Raw genomic sequence first — 22,004 nt, forward strand, 5'->3', positions numbered from 1 at the left:
TTGCCTTGTTGGTTGTTCAGTAGACCAATGCAGTTATTTTGTAAAGGATGTAATAAAATATTGCACCTACCTGAAGCAGGTGCAACAATGCTGTATATAGTACCATTCATTGCTAGCACCATTTTGTTTCATATTCAGACTCTCTGGCTGCACCTACACTGCTAAATTATAGTCAGTTTTCAGCCAATTCTCAGTGCTTAAGGCTGTTTCTGTCTGGAGCCTGCTGGAAGCAAATAGCCAAGAAGTGAGCCAACAGTCAAGCAGGAAGAGAATCATGGCTCCAGCCCTGGAACTTGCTTGACTGTCCTCTCATTTAGCAGCATATGGACATACCCTCTGTTTTTGTACATTTTAATTTGACGGTCTCTGGCCTGTCAAAGCAACTAAACAAGCTCTCTGAATTGGCAACTTACATTTCTTGCAAGTAGTGGGAACCTGTTCTTCTGTCTCTCTTATATGAGTTTTCTAAATCCTGCTTTTATATCAGATTACAGTAAGAACACACAGCAAAATTTACTATAGCCTGCATGATTTTAGATACCTATGAAAAATTCCAAACATTTTCATACAGTTTTCTTTTCTACACAGTCAAAGAAATCATCAGCATTTCCCAGATGTTTGGGAAAATTCTTTCTCATCTTTCAGGAGTGCAAGTTCAACATGACAGATATCTTTAATCTCAAGTAACTTTTTGTATTTATAATTCTGAAATGTGGGGCAGTCATCTAACACTATACTCAGGTGAGAAAAAAACAGGCACATGGAGGTCTTAATTCATTTCATCCTACACTAGAAATCTCAGGTAGGTGAGATGAATTGTGCCCTGAGGTTTCCTTTCACTATGTACAAACAGAGTCTAAAAATGACATGTAAAGTTTGGTGAGCATTTGCCTTAAATCTGTTTTCTCTGCATTTCTCCTGGCTATAGACTGTAACAAATTTCTGCTTAAGGGATGCCGTATGTCTTTTATAATTATACACCAGTGAAAGACCAGATCTCCAGTTAAGCAGCTTTCCTGACTGCTTTTTTGGGCTTGTCTGGACCCGTAACTGGCAGCTCATGCATGACATGATATTCAGCACCTGCTCCCACATGCCCAACAGTTAGGATATCCACCAGAAACAATTCAGTCTTTCCCCTTTTCCAAAAGCTCAAAGTCAAGATACATTGCTTGTGGCTTCCCTCTCTGATTTGGGACACTGATGTCCACTCTTCTGAGAAAGAGTGCTCAACACCACCTGTGACAGTAATGGGCCCACAGGACTCCAGCAAGAGTAGGTAAGAGGTGCACTAGATGAGGTCCGTGGAAGGACACCGTCAACTGCACCCCTTCTTCAAGGCACAGAGTCCAGAATAAAAATGTGTCTCATCCAGGAACATCTTTTATTTTCAGCAGAAGAAAAAAAGATACTATTGACCAGGACAAAACATAGAAGTGCTACATGGGAGCAGGTCTGCATGAAATCTTGCGGTAATTTTGAGGGCCTCTGTTACATTGCCAACATCCAGGTCTAATGCAAGAAGTTTCTCAGTCTCCTGACCTTACATATGTTCATGATTCAGAGAGTGATGAATATCCAGCCCTTGCAGAATAAGTTACCATAATTTAATTAAGCGCCAATGTTTAATACAACTGCTTGTAAAGGCAAGGTAACAGTTGCCTTTCATTTACAGCTGCACCTGTTATTCTGGAGGACTCTACCTAACTTTTACAAGAAAATGTTTTTAAGAAAGAGATGTAATGTATGGTAACTATCTAGACTTCATTATTTAAAAGAGACTTCCCAGTGAAGCTCTCTTCACTGTTAGTGTTCTCTTATCTTTCTAAGACGAAAGCTCTAGTCATCTTCAAATGACACTTACTTTTAGAAGAATGAAAAATAAGGAAAAGGTAAAGAGAGTTTTTTATATACTATTTTGTAAAAACTCTGAAATACAGCCTAGCACACAGAACACCTAAGTAAAGACCTGACAAACTGAGATTTGTTTGTTCCTTTATGGGAAGACTTGTACTCTGACTTTCTAGGAAGTCTCTCCTTTACAGTAGTTTAAGGGTGACATAAGCATCTGAAGTAGTCCCTTAATGAAAATCAGTTCTACAGATGCTACATTCCTAAAATACTTGAGAAAAACATTCTCTTGGGTTTTCATTTTCTGCCACATACTGTGCCACTTTATTAAGACTTTTTAAGATTATTTTTCACATAATAATAATTTGATACTTTTTTTTTTTACTTTTGCAATTATTTGATTTGATGGACCTGTTTACACTCAAAAAGTAAAGCACTGCATAATTCTTTTTTGCCATGCTTCTACCCATCTCCAACTGCATCCACCCACTCAATAAGACATAGATTTCACCATATGAATTTTAATGATAAGCAGTGTATTATGATAGTGGCAACACCATCAAACCATGTACAATTTATACAACTGCAATATATCAGAACCACTGCCCCTTTCCTTTCTAATAAAAATTTTCGTTAGAGCTTTTTGTTATGCTTAGCCTTATTTTCAAGAAGAGATTGAAAATAACATCTGTAGACTTTTATTACAAGCAAAACTCATTTTAATCATATTTAATTGAACATTGTTTTTCAGCCATCTTCAGGAAAGAAGACTGCTTCTTTTACTTCTATTATTATATGCATAGGAAGATAACTACCCTCCAACATGCAAATTTTATTCCTTTGGCTTTAAGGTTTTACCAGTTGTCTAATCACCCAAACCCCAGCAGAATACAAGATTGCCAGTCTCTTGTTGGGAAAGTAATGCCAGGATATATTTGTCTTCTAAAAATTTCCAATTTGCTGTATAATTAGAGATGGTCCTAGAATCAGAAATCATAGAATGGTTTGGGTTGGAAGGGACCTTAAAGATCATTTAGTTCCAACCTCCCTGACAGGGGCAGGGTCACCTTTCACTAGACGATGTTATTTTACATTTCAGAAACATCAAGGTCATTTGGGTAATTTAACAAGTATAAGATTTAAATAGCCCTTCACAACTTCTGTTTTGTCAGTAAGACCAAACAGTGATCCTTATTTAGACTTTTTACATCTCTAGATTTGTGTTATTTCTTCATTAATTGTCAAAGGAAAGCTGCTGACGTTCTTTTGATATTACTTTCCAAAAGCATTAGAAGTTTCTTTTCTTACTGTATATAAACATATAGAAAACACTCTCCTGATTTTTCTGACTTTAAATGTGATGATTTTGTGTTTTCAAGCTGTCCTAAAAAGGCTGCCAGAAAGTTTTTCATGCTACTCTTCTTCATCTGAGCGAGTACATTTTATGGACTTTTTATGTAAGATATCCCACATCTATTTTTAATTACAGTGCATAACTAAACCCATTTCCTTCTTTTTATCCATATTTCCTTTAGGCAACAAGGACAATATGTTAAGTTCCTTGAATCAAAATTTACCATAACCTAAAACTTTCTCGTCATAATATAACTGCTCTGGTATGAAGAGTGAAAAGACTATATGATTTTGAAAGAAAATTATACTTTATCAGGAATAGGTCTTTGTGGATCCTTCCACAGATGCCTACGGAGCACTCAACCACCCGTCCCTGTACACCCTTTAGGGAAGATATTGACCTCAACACACAAGAAGCAGAGCTCCAAGAAGCCAAATCCAGCTTCTGGTCAACACCTGCAAAAATCTGCAGTGCAGTCATGATCAACTTGTGCTCTGCTCAAAGGGTGCTTTATTTACTCATGCTTTTCTTCTTAGATGTCTCCTACATCCTCCAGGACTCTTCTTCATTGTTTGTGTACCATACTCATAGTTTCCTCTTTCTGCCTCCCTCCCTGTTACCCTGGGTTTTCTTGGTTTCCTTGTTTTCGTCCCCTTAATAAGAAAGGTCATTTGGAAAGTAGCCATTATCAGTCTTTGATTGATTCCCAAATCTGTAATTTTATCTTAGTCTACCTCATTCCTCAAATCTTGTTCAGAACAGTCATGTTTCCCGTATCTATTGTGAATTACCATCCCCCAGCTCTAATCACTTCTCATGTCTCCAACTCAGCCTCCACTGCTTTCTCTGATTTTAATTCCTTTCAGTTTTTTTACTTGTTTCTTCCTTCTTATTACCTCCCAAATTTGTTCTGTTTTTCTCTCATACACAGATGGACACACACATGTACTAATTTAAACATACTTTATCTAATCCCCTTTCAACCAAAGCATTATTCATGACCAGTTTTCTGCCTTCTCATATTTTCCAACTAAACTTTAAACAAAATCTTCTCCCATGACTCCTATTAAGTCACCCATACACTCCATGTTCCTTGATTCTTTTCACCAATGTTTCACCTGCTTAACTACAGTTTCAAAATCCTGTCAAAATAAGGGATTCTCTTCTTGTTTCTCCTACTTGTTTCTCTCACTCTTCACAGTCCTTTTCACTATTCAGCAAAAATTTAGATTTTTTTTTCAGCAGTTTTGTCACCATTGAACTGACACCTTCTACAGTATGAAAAACAAACATCTTGATACCCTCCTCCTAGGTATTCTTATTATTTTATGAGGCTCACATGTTTTGTAATAACACACTGGTTTTTATGATGTGAGCCATCAATTTTTCCTTCATCTTTTTGTTTCGTCCATATTCTGATGTTGGCCATACACTCCACAGAAGAAAAGTGCCCATATTGTTGTAAGTGTAAGCACTTCATACAGCTAATGCAGACCCAACACAAAACTCCCAGTTTTATAAGTGTAGCACATGGAGTAGATCAAAGCAGAGATCATGATTTCTAACAGGGTTCACAGTAAATGGAAATGAAATTACATCCATGTTGAATTCCATTTAGGCTAGCACTTCCAGCTTGTACAACAAAATCAGTACCAACAAAAGAAGAAGAATGCACAGTTCAGCTTTGGTACTTACAACCTTCTCTCTCATGCTAAGAGAAATTCATATGTCATCATATTATATTAACTTTCTAACAAGTAGATATCTAAGTCAAGCAGTCATCTAGGTTTTTTTTATTTTTTTAATGGGAACTGGAGAGAGGATGGAATTGCCATTTGAAGAACCTGTGTCTGCCCACTGACTATATGGAGACACTTTAAACTTCTAGGATTTGCATCCTAAAAAAATTTCTTAAAATTTCTTAAAATTTTAGCAGGGGATCTGGAACTAGAAAATCCTTAAGGTCCCTTCCAACCCAAGCAGTTCTACAATTCTATGAAAATTCCTTATATTTTTGTATCTTAAATTTAGAATATGCATCAGTGCAGAGGGCTGGATCCAGTAATCTCTTTCCACAAAATCACATTCTTTCTTGTACAATTCAGGTCATTTACTATACAGCTTCAGAAGTTCACAGTCACTTAGCCTCCTTTCATTTTCTAATGTGCTTCTGCCATTGCTGACATGGTAACATATGAGTTATCATAAATGCTCAGTTTGTTAGGTTCTTCTGTCTCTCCTCTATTTCAGTTTTAGAAGAATATCCATCAAACCTGTGAAAAATTTGAACAGTTCATACATTTCCAGAAATTATTTTCCTGTGTAATCTATCATTCCATGCACAACATACATAAAAATGGAAAATTGCTGTTACTCGATTGACCTTATTTCATTAACAAAGATTATATAGGACTTGCTACTAGGGACTTATAAGGTTATTTAATAATTTTAATACTAAAATTTGCACGACTTAATTTTAAAAGTTGGTAACTAGTTAGAGTGTTTAAAAGGTAAACATTATTAAATTAAACCATGGGTTAAGTTTGATTCATTTAAACACTTAAGATAAAATTGTGTCTCAGCTTTAGGGAGCAATCACTAGCATACTAACTGGCAAAATTCTAGGCAAAGAAAGAATAGAACTAATTGACTTCATTCTTTCATATCCATGACATGCTTATGTGGCAACCATATTATGAAAATAATATATAATAGATCTAATAGGTATACCCCATTTCCTCAACAAATAAATATGCAACGAACATAATCTAATCTCTTGCAATTTGCTAAAACGGAACATACTCTGACTCATGTTTCTGTGACTAAAATTGTCTCCCAGAATCTTTGTTTAGCTTTGAGAGTTAATACGCCTTTCGATGCTCTCTCACCCCATAAAAAAAAACCCATAATCAAAGAATTCTCTTTGTTTTTTTTGCTCTTATGTGTTAACTCTGGTAGAGTACTGAAGGCTAAACTATACTGTCAGTAGCACTGGTGCAACCCCATTGGTGTCACTGGGCTTGTACTAGTTTAACTGATGTTACATTTATTCATCTGTGGATGTACTTACACCAGCAGGAGGGAGCAGCCCTGAAAAAGTAAACAAAATACTTGCACAAATTAAAAAAGAAAGCATAATAAAGATTATTCATGTATATAAAGTACATGTGCATTTAAAAATAAATGTTTATGTGTTCCACAGGACAATCTTTTTATGCCTGACTCACTTTATTTTTTATAGCAGCAGAAGGGTTCACTATTTCTCTTAAAATCTTGGAAGACTCTTTAGTGTATGTACAGGAAGGGAGCCACAGTCCTTTGACTCTGCAATTAAAAGCAGAGCAGAACAGCTCCCTCATGCCCAATTAATTCTGCTGCTGGTTTTCTACTCTTCATCCCAAGCTCAGAGAAAGAAAATTCATGTAACTGTTGTTCACAGGGATTAACCCTAAGAAGAAGCTAATACAGCCTGACTGACCATCACCAGTCACAATCTAAACCTAGCCAAAATTCAGAAAACTGTTCCAAATGCTTCTCAAGATTTCTTGGTAGGAAAAAAACTGGTTCGCATCAGTTTGAGAGAATTTCAGTTTTTCATAAAAATTTCAACTTAAATCTAAGGAGAGAGGGTTATACCACTTCATCCACCTTCAGTCTAATTTCCAACATAATAATGAAATCTTGAAAGTTGAACCTGACAGTTACTTTGTAAATAATTTCTATGCATTGCCTCAATATTCTAAAAAAACTGAACCCTTTTAATATTACGTATTAACTACTGCATACAACAGAAGAGATGAGAGATGCTTTACTGAAGCACTGAGAAAAAAGCCAAAAGAAAGCTTGAGAAAAATGCTGACACATAATGCTCTTTGAAACAAGCACAAAAAGTTGCAGTGCACAACAAGCTCCTTCACTTTAAGAAAGCAGTGTTGGAAAAACCTATGGTAGAAGAAACATTCTAAGAATATTTTTACGACATTAAAATGCACAACTGCAACCCAGAAGTACTTTGAAAATGTTTAATGTCATGCAATACTACTTTAAAGTGTCAAGTATCGCATCATCTCTCTCCAGAAGTAGAGCATATATTACCAGTTATATGAAGTACTTTCACTATGGTCTCCATAGGTTTCCTGACATAATGAAACCTATAACTTCCACATCTAAAACTAAACTATTTGGCAGCAGAGATATGGAAAATATTCTGGTTATTATCTCAACAATACTTAATGAAGTTAACGGTCAGTGACCATCATAGCTAGATTTGTGTATAAATTACCTCCTGGACATCAAATTCTCTAATATGCACAGGGCCACTGAACAGATATTTTACTGGCCTTTAATACATTGTACATGCTCTAGCATGTCTGTTCCACAGACAAATTATTTTTCAGGATTAATCTTTTTCTGCCTCATCCTGGGTTCATCACAGGAGCCATCAGCCCATCAAAGGTGCATGTGCACACATATGAGCACAGAGGCACAAGGGTAGGAGGAAGAACCCACCTGTCACAAATCCATCCCCTCCCTGGGAAGCCTCAGTCCTGTGGGTTCAGGGTGACACCCAGCACTGTGGGTCAGTTGGAGAGCACCTTACAGTCTGGGGAGGGTATCACTGCCTGGGGGGGTGGGACACACTGCAGGACACAGGGAATGAACATCTTGGCATTGTAACAAGACTTATGAGATTTTTAGGTGAGGAACAAAAGGTTTGAAAAAAAGGGATAGAAGTGGTTTGAAGAGAAAGAAGCACTGGAAAACAGAGGGATAAGTGGAGAGAAGGGGCCAGTAACATGTAGACAGAGTTCGTCAGTTCACTTCTCTGTCCAAGCCCTGTGCCATCTGAGCATCTTCTGGTCATGTCTTCTTTTAAATTCCATTTCTACCCATTTTTTGGTATAGAGGTGTTCTATTCTGAGTATATGTCAGGGTCTGTGGTACCAGCAGCTGGAGTGCACGCAGGTGCATGTAGCAGTGGGGGGTTGCCAGCAAACATCAAGCTGGACTAGTTGCAGGGGAAGGTGAAGCAGTCAGAAGGCAGGATAGGTGTGTGTAACTGGAAGTAAGACAACTGAAGAAGCTGGCTACTGAAGGGACATGGGTTCCATGGCAATTGCCCAAAAGACTTTAGGATCCAGTGTGTGACTGAGACACCCGTATGTGTATATGTGTGTGTGTGTTTTACTGTGCAGGAGTAAGAACAAGGATGCAGGGCCAGCTACTGGATGGAATGCGTGTATAAGCTCTGCTACTGGAAGAATCATGCTGGAGGGATCATAGACCCACAGGGGATGTGTATGTTGGTTTGTGCAAAGTGGTCCTTGCTGTTGGGACAGCAAGGATCTGGGGCCAGCTCTCCTGAGTCTAAATCCAGCTACTGGCAGTTTTCACACTGTAAAACTGTATGTATGCAACACATGGGGGAGGTGGACACTAATGAGGCCACTGGTGGTGCTTCTGTTTGTGTGAACACTGACTGCTGTGTTCTGTTCAAATGTGTATACTTGTATTTGTGTTCTGTTTGTGCATGTCTTTACTGGGAATACAGGCTCAGCCTTGCTACTGTTGAGCTCTGTGGCATGGAGTTGCAACAGCCTTGCCTCTATCAGGCTACCAAATTTAGCAACCCCCTAACACCTTGTAATAATTCATGCACAGGTACTGCAAATATAGCATTTTTTGCTATCACATACTACAACATTATGCGATCCTAAACTGAAAAAAAGTTCTTTAACTTTGCAGGCTCATGTTTATTGCTATGTACCTCCTATTTTCACCAAAGCAGAAAGATTAAAAATGTGAGAAGAAAAGCTATCTCACAATCTTTTTGAATCATTCTTCACTAAGAAGAAACAGCAGGGAAAGAACAGTGGCTAGAAAGAGATCTGGAAATAAGAACGTGCTCAAAGTGTGTATCATGGTGAAGTACATACAACATTAAAGCTTTAATTTTACTACAGCAGTGGAACGTCTACAAATGATAAATTAACTAAGTTTTAGTTACAGCCAAAAATCAAAAAGATGTGGAAATCAAGAACTGGGGAGAAAGTCAAGTATAATTTATTTTCCTTCAATAGATCTGCATATAGAAATCAATTTCATTTGAGACATATAATTGAAACAGGGGTGCCCAGTCCTGACTAAGGATCAACATGTCTTATTGATGAGATCAGTTTCCTTAAAACATGAGAATGACTCCTGCATATTGGTCTTTATTTTGAAAGAAAGATTAACATCTTTCAACAGTGTCCACATATATGGAAAAATGTTTATAAACTGAAAAATATTTTTGCCCTTCTACATGAAAATCAAATGCCTTGAGAATGAAAGAAGAGCACTTCTCTGACTTATTTTACAAACCAACTTCTAATTAATACATGATGCCTCTAAAAAGAAATGAAACAGTAATGAAAGCACCAGCTGCAAATTACACTTCCTCTTCTTGAGTGGAAAACAAAAAGGTCATATGGACTGTTGAAGACTTTTACAATTTTTAGAATAAGAAAGAGCACTATTAAGATACCAGATATCTGCTTCTACTAAAGAGAAAGACTATGTTGGAATCAGAGTGATTAAACAACCTTGCACTATGCACATTATTTGAAAAATTAGTATAGCTCGTTAGTATCAAGATAAACCCCCAGTGTGCTATGCTCACCTTTCCATAACCTTTGCAAAGTCTAAGGCCTGGATCTGGACATTAGAAAAGATTAATTTTATTATGACCACACTACTGTTCACTTAAGCTGTGAAAAAAATAAAAGAATCCCACCTGCCAATATCCAATAAAGTGTTTCTGCCTAGCTAACATAAAACATCTTGTATTCAGGACAAATAATTTATGACTAAAAAGAATCCAAAATTTTAAACTATTGTCATCTTTATACAGAACAATTTACAGGCACGAATCACTCAACAGCTGATTGAATATGTTAATGCAAGATACAAAAAGAAATTCACTTCAGTTGTCAGTTCCTTCTATTAATAATCTCAACAAAGTGGAAATTTATCTCATTTAGGCATCTCTACTTTATATTACCCTCAAACCAAGTCAATCTTCTATAGAAAATAATAAGGGCTGCGATTTCTAAGATCAGGAAAACAGATATTATCTGTGGTATATTTGGGTTTTCTACTCTATGCAGAAAGCTAGGTCATCTAAACACTGATTAAAAATGTAATTTACTATTGAGGCTCATTCACCAGATCACTGCATTAAAAGTAGCATGGGGTTTTATTATGTAAAATATGAATGAAATTAGTCATATTCCAAAACAGTCTACACTCACAACTTGCAACAGTAGGGACTTGACTTCAGAATATTTGCTGAAACTGTGCTGGAGTTGTGTTAGTTTTATAGCATAGATCAGCTAATCATAGTTTAACAATAGAGGAAAATGAGAGAGCATTTAAATGGCTAATTTTGCATTTTTATTAAAAGATAATGGTGTTCATTTAGATCTTTTTATATTGCTGTAGGAAAAGAATAAGAACATGCTGTAGCTAGACAAATTTTTTAAAAGTTAACATAAATAATATGAAAAATGCTTCTATGAAAAACACAGTGGATAATGTTAAGAGCAATACAACAAAGATTATGAGGGAAGGAAATATTTTCTATCCAATGCTATTATTAATGATGCCTTATGTAGTGCCAGGATAACAACTTTGCCTTGACTGAACTTTAACAGGTAGCTTGCAAAGTAAAATATCAAAAAATTCTACACATAAAAAACCAGAATATTTTTAAAATTACAAGGAAGAGTTCTTATAAAATAAATTTCAGACACCTTAAAGGAATGAAACACCATTGAAATCAAGCTATTCTATCTCCAATAATACATGAAAACAATATTTTTGTTTTCCACCTTTCATCAAAATAAACTTTCTTTTCAATACTGAGTAGTTACTTTCTCTTTATTTCTTAGATTATCCAAGGTCAAAGGAACATGTCTGTCTCTGATAGCAGCACTCTAAATTGTGCCTAATTAATCCGAAATCCTCCAAAATGAAGTCTTATGGAATAGGAGAGCTTCCTTCTTTTTGCATAATTAAAACTATTAAGATGGTGATATCTGTGCTAGCTCTTTAATTTTTGACAACTATTTTCAGTTAAGTTCTACACCTTTCTAATACAGTGAAATCTACCTACAAGTGCCATTTTCTTGAATCACAAACAAATTAAGTCTATAGACTTAATTCTCTTGTACTCTTTATGCTGTTTCCCAATTCAGTCCAGAGCTGTGACTTCATGACAGTGTAAGTCAAAATAAAAATATCACTGTGGAAAAATAGTCTTGTGTACTTGAAGAACTTCATCAACTTCTTAGAATCACAGAATAGTTTGGGTTGGAAGGGACTTTAAAGGTCATTTAGTTCTAATCCGGCTGCCATGGGTCTTAATTATATATAGTCTAACAAAGCATTTTAAGCAAAAGACAACAGGGTTGATGGCTTAAGACCATGGATTGCATTATAAAAGCTTATTTTCAAGAGGATATGTTAGCCACTGGGCATTTGCAAACCTACCAACTCAACTTATTTTAGCCTACTGCTACAACATCTGGCAACATTAGCAGTGGGTCTGTAGTGTAAAAAGTTACACTAAAATAAAAGCTAATTGAAGGCTATGGAGAGAAAGATGAAAACCAAATTCAAACTACATTTAATTTAGATCAATTGGGGCCATGTAATCCTAATCTGACTCAGATCTCTAAGTGCTTCAAACAACTCTTAAGAGACATATTCTGCATTCTGCAGTATGTGCCAATGTCATGGAAAAATTCTGTAGGACAAATTAAAAATGAAGTATAGCTGAGTGTAGAGGAGGGGTATGTACACACTCCCCTACTCCCATGCGTATATAGCATATATGGTTTTTCTTAGTGTGATAAAAATACCTGACAGAGTAATGCCTGTCTGGCTTCCCTACAGCAGAGGCTATAAGGATAAAAAGAGTGGTCCAACAAGAATAGACTTGCAAAAGCAAAGCACAGTACCTCTTTCAAGGGGTGTATTACCTTGTCACTCAAAGGACCATCTGCCTGATAGTGGGTAGAGGGTATCCAGAAGCCTGTTGTCAGGTTTAGTTGTTTGTCAAAAGGTTTGCTTCATAAACTTCACAGTGTTAACCAAGACTGGTAAATGTAGGGAATTTGCTTCTCAAGCACACCCATGATCTGGACTGAAATGCTAAAGTATTTCTGCTCCAAGTAGTCCAAATCCAAAAAGCATGAAGCATTACACGTTCTCTATGCTGTGTCTACCTGAAGCAAAGGACACGAATGAGGGTATGATGTGCTCTCTACAGAAAGAACTTCTTGATTGAATCTTAAGTCCAGCATTATTCACAGGCAATTGAAAATGGAAAGTATTATAATTTTGCAGAATGGAAGTCTGAAAGAATAATTAGATACGTGACCAAAAGATGTTTTTACTTGTTGAATTGACAGGATGTTGATAATTCTACCTACATCCAGACACAATAAAGGGTTTCTGATTTTTTCTGTAATATAAAAAAAAAATCAAAATATCAATAATGCAAAATAGTGTTCATTCTTGGGAAAAATAAAAGTAATCCCCTAGAATCTTGAAGGTATTTTACTTATTTGCTTTTTCCCTTAGTTAAAAATTATGTCTTTGATGAGGCTTAAATATTAAAAACTACATGCAGAATTTAAAAGAGAAACCCATTAAAAACAATCACATTTTTACTTCAATACCACTTGGGCCCTTTTTTAAAAGATATTTCTTTCTAAAACTGTATATTTTAAAGGAGAAGGTTTGAAATATATTTATTTTCAGGTAGAAAAACAATTGATATGAAATAGAGGCAAAATAAATCAGATTCATAAGATCCCTTCTGTACTTTTGCTGTACAGAAGCAGCATATTTTTTCTGCGATCCATCATACCAGAATCCATTTAGATCATCAAACAGCAGAATAAAGAATTTTATATTTTTGCATGTTTAAGGGGAGTTGTTTTATGTCCATTAGTCTTGTACTGTGTAGCACCTTCTTCACTAATGATCACAAAATATTTTATAAACAAAATCAATCCTGTCAATACTGCTATTATAAAAGAAAAACCTCTTATCCCACTGCAGAAACAATGACATGCAGAACACAGCAGTGATTGCCAGGGTAAACAACATTGCTGTAATACAATTCAAGGGCCAAAACAGAGAAGACAAGCCAATGCAGCTTTGAAAAACTAGCACAAAGTTCTATCAGATTTAGCTTTTCCATTGTAATCCACATTAACTGACAGGCTGAAAGATGAGTATAAACAATGACCAAAAAAAACTGGTTGTTAACAATCTGGAAACTGTAAGAGTCATTTGATATAATAAGATGTGCAATCTGATTTTCAAGACTATGATCAAACTAATTAAGAAAGAAGCAACAAATTTATTCTGAAAAGAAGTCAAAGGGAAAAATATATACTTCTATATGATGATATTTTTATATATTTTAAGGTATTATTAATAAAACCCCCCAACTCCATGTGCTCCCTACTTTTGTAAAAAAATCAGATCCTACCCTTTTAGATCAGAATTTTTTTTTTACTCCTCTATTACCATTGTCTTCAAAAATTTGCTCATCAGCCATAGTCACATATTACATTTAATATTCATTACGTAATGGCAAAAGACATGCTTTATTGAAGAAATACATAAGGCCACCTCCCTCCTCCAACATATTATTTAGGTCTAGGGTGCACCTACATTAATATCATCCAATAAAAACCCTTATGGCACTGAGTGTCTCTCAGAAATTTGCAAATTTTCCCTGTCCTTTTTATAGTCAGATGTGGCTCTGTGCTCCACCCTCCTCCCTCCCAGCCTGACCTTTATATTCCATAGCAGTAACCCTGCTCAAGTGATCACCACAAGAGATGGTCGGTCATGGATGTATCTAGACCTGAGGGCTGAATCTGGTTCAAAGTGGGTTTGGGGAGACAGTTAACAACACAATAGCCAAGGGTTAATTTGGGCAAACAAAATGTTGGTCAATGTCCGACTCGAGGCAAATTTGGAAGAAAGTAACATCTGGGTCAGTGTGCAAAAATGACTATGAGTCAATCATCTTACTCCAAGAATAGCGGACAGCCCAAGGACTGTTGAACTCTCCTGCATGGCAGGGATGCCTCTCAAGGTTACTCCTCAAGGTTGAGAGATTCCTTGTCACATCAGATACTCACTAAGCAAATTAGGAATAAGCACACTGAAACCTGGCAATCTTACAGAAAGGGTGATTAAGCATTGGAAAAGACTTCCCAGGGAGGTGGTGGAGTCACTGTCCCTGGAGGTGTTTAAGAAAAGACTGGACATGGCACTTTGTGCCGTGGTCTATTGACATGGTGGTTCGGTCAAAGCTTGGACACGATGATCTCAGAGGTCTTTTCCAACCTAATGGATTCTGTGATTCTCTGATTGCACATACATAATCTTTCAGACACAAACCATCAGTTAAGTCTCAGACTAAGTGTGAATCCAGCTGCACCTAAACTTCCCTCTGAGAAGTCTGAAATGGAACAGGGCCCTTTCTGAATCTCATAACTCCATGGGAGGATCTCTCTGAAAATTTTATCTGACTGTTCTCCATGCAGTACTCAAATGTACCTTGTCATTGATTCTTGTTAAACTACTGCCACTATTGGACTTCATTAACTCACTCTCTTATATCAATAAAATATATTATTTCTTCTTACTTGAGAGTGAAGTGCATGATTCCATCCATGACATCAGAACAGGAAGAATTTATTTTTCTTTTCAGCCTTTCTTTAAGCTTTTATGTACCTCCTTCTAATGTGCTAAATCCAGGTGCAATGGCTGGATGATAGAGAAGAAAGCTGAAAATTTTCCTAAACCCTCCATTTTGGCATCATCCTGCCCCTGCCTCCCTTGCCTGAGCAGGAGCTGTCATAGGGCACTGCCACACTCCAGGAAGGGTCTGAGCTCACAGTGTCCTTAAGCAGTGATGCACCAAAACAGCTGCACAGCCATCTGCATGGCCACGCTCAGGCATGTGTAAAACAATCCAAAGATTTGATTACAACTCACGAGAACATAACCTACATAGTTTGAAAACGGCTTTTTTCAAAAAACAACTTGAGCGTATCTGCACAGAACTCAGCATAGGCGGCAAGGTTAGCAAAGCAAACCAGCAATAAAATAACAATAACTCATAATAAAATAGTAATAATAAACTAATAACTTGGAAAAAACAATGGGAGATTGAGGAAATATGAGGAATTCATTGTGACTGAAAGGAGAATAAAGTACATATTCCCCAAATCTTATCACTGTGACAAGAAGGGAGAGGAAAGGGCAACCATGGTACCTGAGTGAACTTATTTAAATCTTTTTTTAGGATTAAAAGAAAATAAAATTCCATCATGAAATAAATAGAAAGGTTCCCTTCAATTTCCTAAAGTGATACAGCAAAACCAGCATTATAGCTACTTCGAAGTGAAATATGCAGCTTTCTGGAAACTAAAAAAGAAATAAATAAGGCTTATTCTGTGCAACAGAGAAAATGAGATGATTCATATGTTATTAAATTAATGCTTCTCATCATACAAAGAAATCTAAAATTTACAGCCAAAGAATAAAGAACAAACAAACTCCCACAAATGTTTAATTGTGCTTAAAATGCCACAGAATAATTCTTTTTGTACCATCGAAGCTTCCTATCAAATTTATTCCCCAAGCTTGGTGAGCCAAAGTTTTCAAACGACTGAACCTAGAAAAAGACTAATTAACTGTTTCTTCTGTTATTCGTTGCAGGCCCAAATTATAAGGAATAACATACACTCTAATAGAATAAGGCCTTTTCTTTTATCCCATTTAAGAAAAGCCTACTGATGAAAACCAGTTCCTCAAAGGATAATTTTTTTTCTGAACTATTGAGTTGAAAGGTTTGAAGAATGTCAACAGTATCAAAACACTTAATAATGTGATTTTAAATCATTAGAGTGCTAATGAGACAAATTACTCAGTTTGCCAGTTGTATACCAACTGTAAAAAGGAAATATATCTCCGGTGGACCAATGGATACATGACATTTGAACATGCTTTGTGAATGCTGATCATTACTGCAAGGGGTCTCTCTCAAAAGCACTCAGGAATTTTTGGAGGAAGATAATGGGAAGGATGGGCAGAGCCGTTAATGAAATGGAAATGCATCATAGGTACATTGCATAAAATGAAACAATAAGACAGGTTTCTCATGCTGCTGAGCCAACAGTCTAATGAAATCATGAGAACTCTCCAACTGGCATGGAACAATACTAAAAATAGCCTGACATTATTTAGTGATTTATCAGGCTATTAGTTGTGGCTAGTAATGTCAGGAAAATTTGGTTCACTAAAATTTGAAAGTACATGCCTTTTACAGTGTTTATTTGGAAATAATTTCTACGTGGTATAAAATGGATTATTTAATTTTGTTACGGTAAGCACAATGGAAATTACAGTTATTTAAGAAAAAATAGATCTTAAAAGGAAAATTATATATTTTATCTTTTTAAAGCAGCATTTTATTTTATTTTTTGCAAATACATGACTGGAAAGCACTAACTAGTCGTCATGAAAAGCATCTTATAAAAACCTAACAGTCAGAAACAAAAAAATATTATGTCAGAAATTTTTGGTGACATATCACTTGCTTATACATTCACTTGCCTTTTAATTTTATTTAACAAGTTGATTTAGAAACGTTACTCAGATTTCTGGAAGGCACATTCAATGGAAAGAATTAAAGGATAACCACCTAAGACTAGAGAAAGACAGGATATGAAAAAAAGAATGTGAACATTGGAAACATGACCCAATTATTAAGATCTAAAAAATTCTTCCAGTTCTTCCCATCAGTATTCCTGGACTCCATCTGTACTTGGACAATGGGACCTGAATATCAGGGATGAATATCAGGGATCTAAGATTACTATACTCACAAACATCAGCATTTCTGGGTGTTTTAGACACTCTACAGTTAGGAGGGAGGATCAGTAACTCTATGCCCATTTACATCAAGGCTTCTTTTAGCTTTGGACAGAAGATATTTTAATTTAACTTGGATTCTCTGATCCGTAAAATAATTCGTCCCAATAGTGTTGGATGTTTATTTTACGGCAACTAAAAAACAATAGTACTTTTCAGAAGTGCTAATAACTAGCTAGTTAACTCTAAGGATACTTAAGGACACTAAGGATACTCACCAAAGATGTCCCCAGTCTTGTGTCAGGCATGTGTGAAAGTCCTGACAGTGCTGAAAAAGTAGCTGCTTGACTCATGTTCAAGTTGCAAAAATCATAATTAAATCTAGCTTTCTGTTATCTCTCTGAACTGACCTGTCCAGAAAAAATATTTTAGGGCATATCTGCTAACTTATATTTCCTATAAAATAAATTGTATTATGATGGTTGCATTACCATGAACTTAGCTCATCTGGTTTGGAAAATTTGTCTCTATATTTCCAAATATTTAAGAGAGAGAAAACCTCCCTAACAGCCCATGATGTAATAGGCTGTATTGTAGGACCCACACAATATTGTAGGCTGTACTGGGTTTTGCTGGGATGGAATTTATTTTCTCCACAGTAGCCCATGTAGAGCTATGTTTTGATGTGTGGCTGAAACAATGTTGATAACACACCAGTGTTTTGGCTACTGCCAAAGGCTTTCTCTCCTTCCATTTTTTTCCCTTCCTGTCCCAATAGCAAGTTGGCTGGGGTGGGTAAAGAGCTGGGAGGGGACCCAGCCAGGACAGGTTACCCCAAATGACCAAAGGGATATTCCCGATCATATGGTGGTGTACAATACAAGCTCAGGGAAAGGAGGAGAAAGGGGTCATGGTTATGACATTTGTCTTCCCAGGTAACAGCTACACATGATGAAACCTTGCTTTCCAGGAAAAGTCTAAACATCTGCCTGCTTACGGGAAGTATGAATGAATTCCTTATTTTTCTTTACCTGCATATGCAGCATTTGCTTTCCCTATTTAACTGCCATTATCTCAATACATAGCTCTGATTGTCCATCTCCTGTTTTTATTCCTGACCCACATAAGAGAGGAGTGAAAAGAGTGTTTGGTTATTGACCAGAGTCAATCCAACACATGCTGTCACTAAACCATTTTGGGAAGGTTCCCTGGGCAAGGAGAGGATGCACAAACAAGCAAACGTAACTGGCCCAGTGACTACAGCATCTTTCTAGCAGAGGAAACATCACAAAATGAAATCAAAATAAATTAAACTGAATTACTCCTAGGAGTAAGAAGGAAAACAGAGGTCTCCCAGCCCACTCTCCCAAATATTAGTTTGGAGGAAGAGGTAATTTGATCATAGTTTGTCTTTGTGTCTCATTTTGGAGAACATTCAAGCATACAAATACTGATCATAAGGAAATGCCTATTTGTAAGGCAGAGACCCAAAGTCCTGTGGGGCACTATGGTGGCCTGGGCTCAGCAGATACACTTCACCTTGACCTTTCTTATTGGCTAGTCTAAGTAAGTCCTATGATAGCGCTGCTGTGTGTCATATCCAAGAGAAATAATTCTTCCCAGGCATCAGGTAAGAGCAAGGTGACTAATTCAGAGTTCTCTATTTCTAAAATAAGCACCTTCTGTGTATTTATCTAGTTTCAAATCACGTGTTGGAGATTGAAATAGCCCACAGACACTTCTCAGTCTACTGTCAATATTTCTCTTGAATGTGTTTGGTCACTTGTTCTTTATTATTTAAGAGAAAGGAACACTGCTAAAAAGTGGTATAAAAGTGTGTAAGTATTGATAGACTGTTTTATGGGAATAAATCATATAGATTGAGCATCTTGCCACTAGTGGAATTGCATGTGTATTTAGGAATTCTAACACTGTAGCTGCAGAGTATCCTGGGCACAGGCCCATCACTGAAAATGAGAATTGTGGTTCCCCGTATCCCTCGGAAGAACTAGAGAAAATTAAGTATAAAGTGTTTCATCAAAACACAGGAGAAAAGCGAGATGGCCCTATTGAGTGTGAGACCATAGCAGATGGTTCTGATGTCAGGATGGAAAACTGAGACAGAAATGATAGGAAACCTTTTAAGAAAGCTGAATGCAAATTAACAGAGAAATTTTATTTAACTTTTCCACCCTTTCCAATGGTTGATATTCCCAACAAGGGATTTAATTCTCTTCTGCTTTATGGCACTGTCATTCTACTAAATTATTCTTAGTTGTGAACTTTACATGTACTCTGCACCATAACTTCTAAGTTTTATGAATTGGCAATAACAAACAAACTGGTCATGACAACCCCTATTAAACTTCTTCATCATCAACAGTCTTCTGAAAGACAGAACCCAGCAACATGATTGGTGTAGGTAGATAAATAATTAGGTCTATGCATTGGTATCATAAGAAACAGATGTGGACAAAACACGACAGATGAGAGACATTAATTAGGAGCTTTAAAAAGATAACTAAGATGATGCAAGAAGAAAGACTAGACACTGGCAGTCTATCTTTGTGCTACTTGCTTTTTTTCCCTCCAGTCATTTAATCCTGTTACTCTCTTTGTGATGTGTTTGCTTTGTCTTTCTCTGTGTCCTTTACCTTCAACTATAGTTGATTTTACAGTCTAAAATGACAATAATATCAAGCACTTCTAGAAAAACAGATTTTTTAAACTCTAATAAAAACATGCATTTATCTTAGTACAACTTTTTCCTAGAAGTAGTACAAATGAAGAGACATTAATAAGAAAATATTAAGTCAATTAGTTTGAACTGTTATTTATCATGAGCAATTTTCATCTACAAAAGAAGTATAGACAGACAAATGAAGAGCTGTTCGCATCATTTTAATATTACACTGTGCATCTAGATATCTTTCTAATAAGTTAGCAGGGTGCACACTGCTCTAAAAAGAAATATTCTTACTTTATGTCCCCGGTAAGGACGACAGTTTCAATGAAATAATTTTTTTTTTCCAAAGAAAACCTAGTTTTAGTAAGTTACAGTATATGTGTTCAAGTATAAACTACAAATTATGTGCATATAACATGTTATAATTCACCTGAGTGCAATTTTCATTCCTGATTTCTTTTTCTAGAAAAAAAATTAACTCTGTAACTGTAAAAGACATGCTTAATTTTCAGATCTGTTTATAACTTCTATGAGATACTGAACAGAATTTCTATATGAAAATAAACAAACTTCGCATAATAATAAACAAAACTTTAATACTTACATAAGGGATTGTGTCCAAGGTGTCTGTGTTGACAATTATAGGGGCAGGGCTTGCCTGAAACAGAAAAAAAAAAAGAAGAAAATAAATTTAAAGACCTGATATTAATATTGAAATAAACATAATGATACATTAAATTAAAAGTCTAAAAGCGTGTCTTCCCATTGAATTCAAATTGTACATAACTTTGGGTACTGTTCAATCAATTAAGGATGAAGGAAATAGATTCTCAGCCTTCAAACCACAGCTCACTGTGGTCTTTCTTAGGCTTTGGATCACATCCTGAATATATAATACTAGTAATTCATTTTTTGGTAGTACTGTAAGAAACCTGAGGTATTTAACTTACAATTAGGGGATGTTGGGGTTGAGGGTTTCAGCTTCCCTACCTTACAAGTCCATCTTTTGTTTGTGGGCAGAACCACGATCTTTACAGAGGATAAACATCAACATTTAATGTGTACACTACTTAGAAGTATTATATAGGCTACAAAATATATGCATATGCACATGTACTATGACATTTATGTCAAGGCTGTATATTCTGGATGGTTCATATGCACTCAACTGAGGTTCAGATTGAAATACAGATCCAATTAAAAAGATTTGTGAATCTGCAAAGCTGCCCAACCTGACCTTTAATTTACTGATGAAACTCATATTCAGGCTAGTTTCCAGCCATTTGAAGTGCCCTAACCTCTTCCTCTTCCCACGTGGTACAGATCCAAGGCTGAACTCTGATTTGACGCAGCTGCATAATCTTGGGTCTGACTCTGGAGAAAACTACAGAATTGTGAGAAAGTGTAGGCCAGAGGCAAACACCATCACTAAAATGTTAAAACTGAGGCAGGACTGTTGAGATGGGATTGTTAATAACTCAAGGACTCAAGAGAAGGATCAACATGTAGTCAGTACTGTATAAAAGTGATGGAAGGCATCCCTTCTCTGCTTGACTAGTGCCTGCTTGGGCAGCAAAGACTCTTCAGGTACTGTCATGGGGTGGTTAAAATACTAATGCTTGGTACAGTTCTATTTATCTACAGTGTATATTTGTTAATGAATGACTATCTGTACTTTAAACTCATACAGACCACAGTGTCTTTTTGTGCATGGTAGGCATGAACACGGCACTACTGAAAACACTGATGGTATTTCTATTGTCAAATATTCACTGCAGGATTTCAAAACCTAAGTAACAATCCAAATTAAGAATGTGACATTGGAGTAACAGTTCAAATCCTGTGAGAATATCACTGGGGTTTTTTCTAGTTTTTGTGCAATTATTGAAAGATACTTCTGTGTTCAAAGAAATTATATGTTACTGGACGACAGCTACTGCTGATTAATGCCATTATTTCTGTACTACAGTGTAAGCCATAAATAATAACTGAAATGCATACAATTTGGTGTATCTACATTTCATGGCATGTACCAGTTGTCATGGTAAGGTCCAATTTAATAGTAAAATGCTTAGTATCTGAAAAGACATTATACACCCATACCCAGTTATTCTCACTGTGTCCCATAACACTGGACACACTGAAGTGATACGTAAAAGATGA

The 22,004-nt window shown here is 36.2% G+C and overlaps 1 protein-coding gene across 17 annotated transcripts in view; it reads right to left on the reverse strand.

Annotated features, from left to right (window-relative positions):
* The window catches only part of DLG2 (discs large MAGUK scaffold protein 2), a 999,036-nt gene that overhangs the window by 381,998 nt on the left and 595,034 nt on the right, over positions 1-22,004 (reverse strand). For all 17 annotated transcript variants that reach the window (XM_027658222.1, XM_027659729.1, XM_027658823.1 and 14 more), the window contains one exon: positions 20,446-20,499. In XM_027658222.1, the coding sequence (XP_027514023.1) occupies positions 20,446-20,499 (54 nt within the window). The remainder of the gene's footprint in view (positions 1-20,445; positions 20,500-22,004) is intronic.

The sequence above is a fragment of the Corapipo altera genome, unplaced genomic scaffold (assembly GCF_003945725.1).
Source record: "Corapipo altera isolate COAL_440 unplaced genomic scaffold, ASM394572v1 0, whole genome shotgun sequence".
Taxonomy (NCBI): domain Eukaryota; kingdom Metazoa; phylum Chordata; class Aves; order Passeriformes; family Pipridae; genus Corapipo; species Corapipo altera.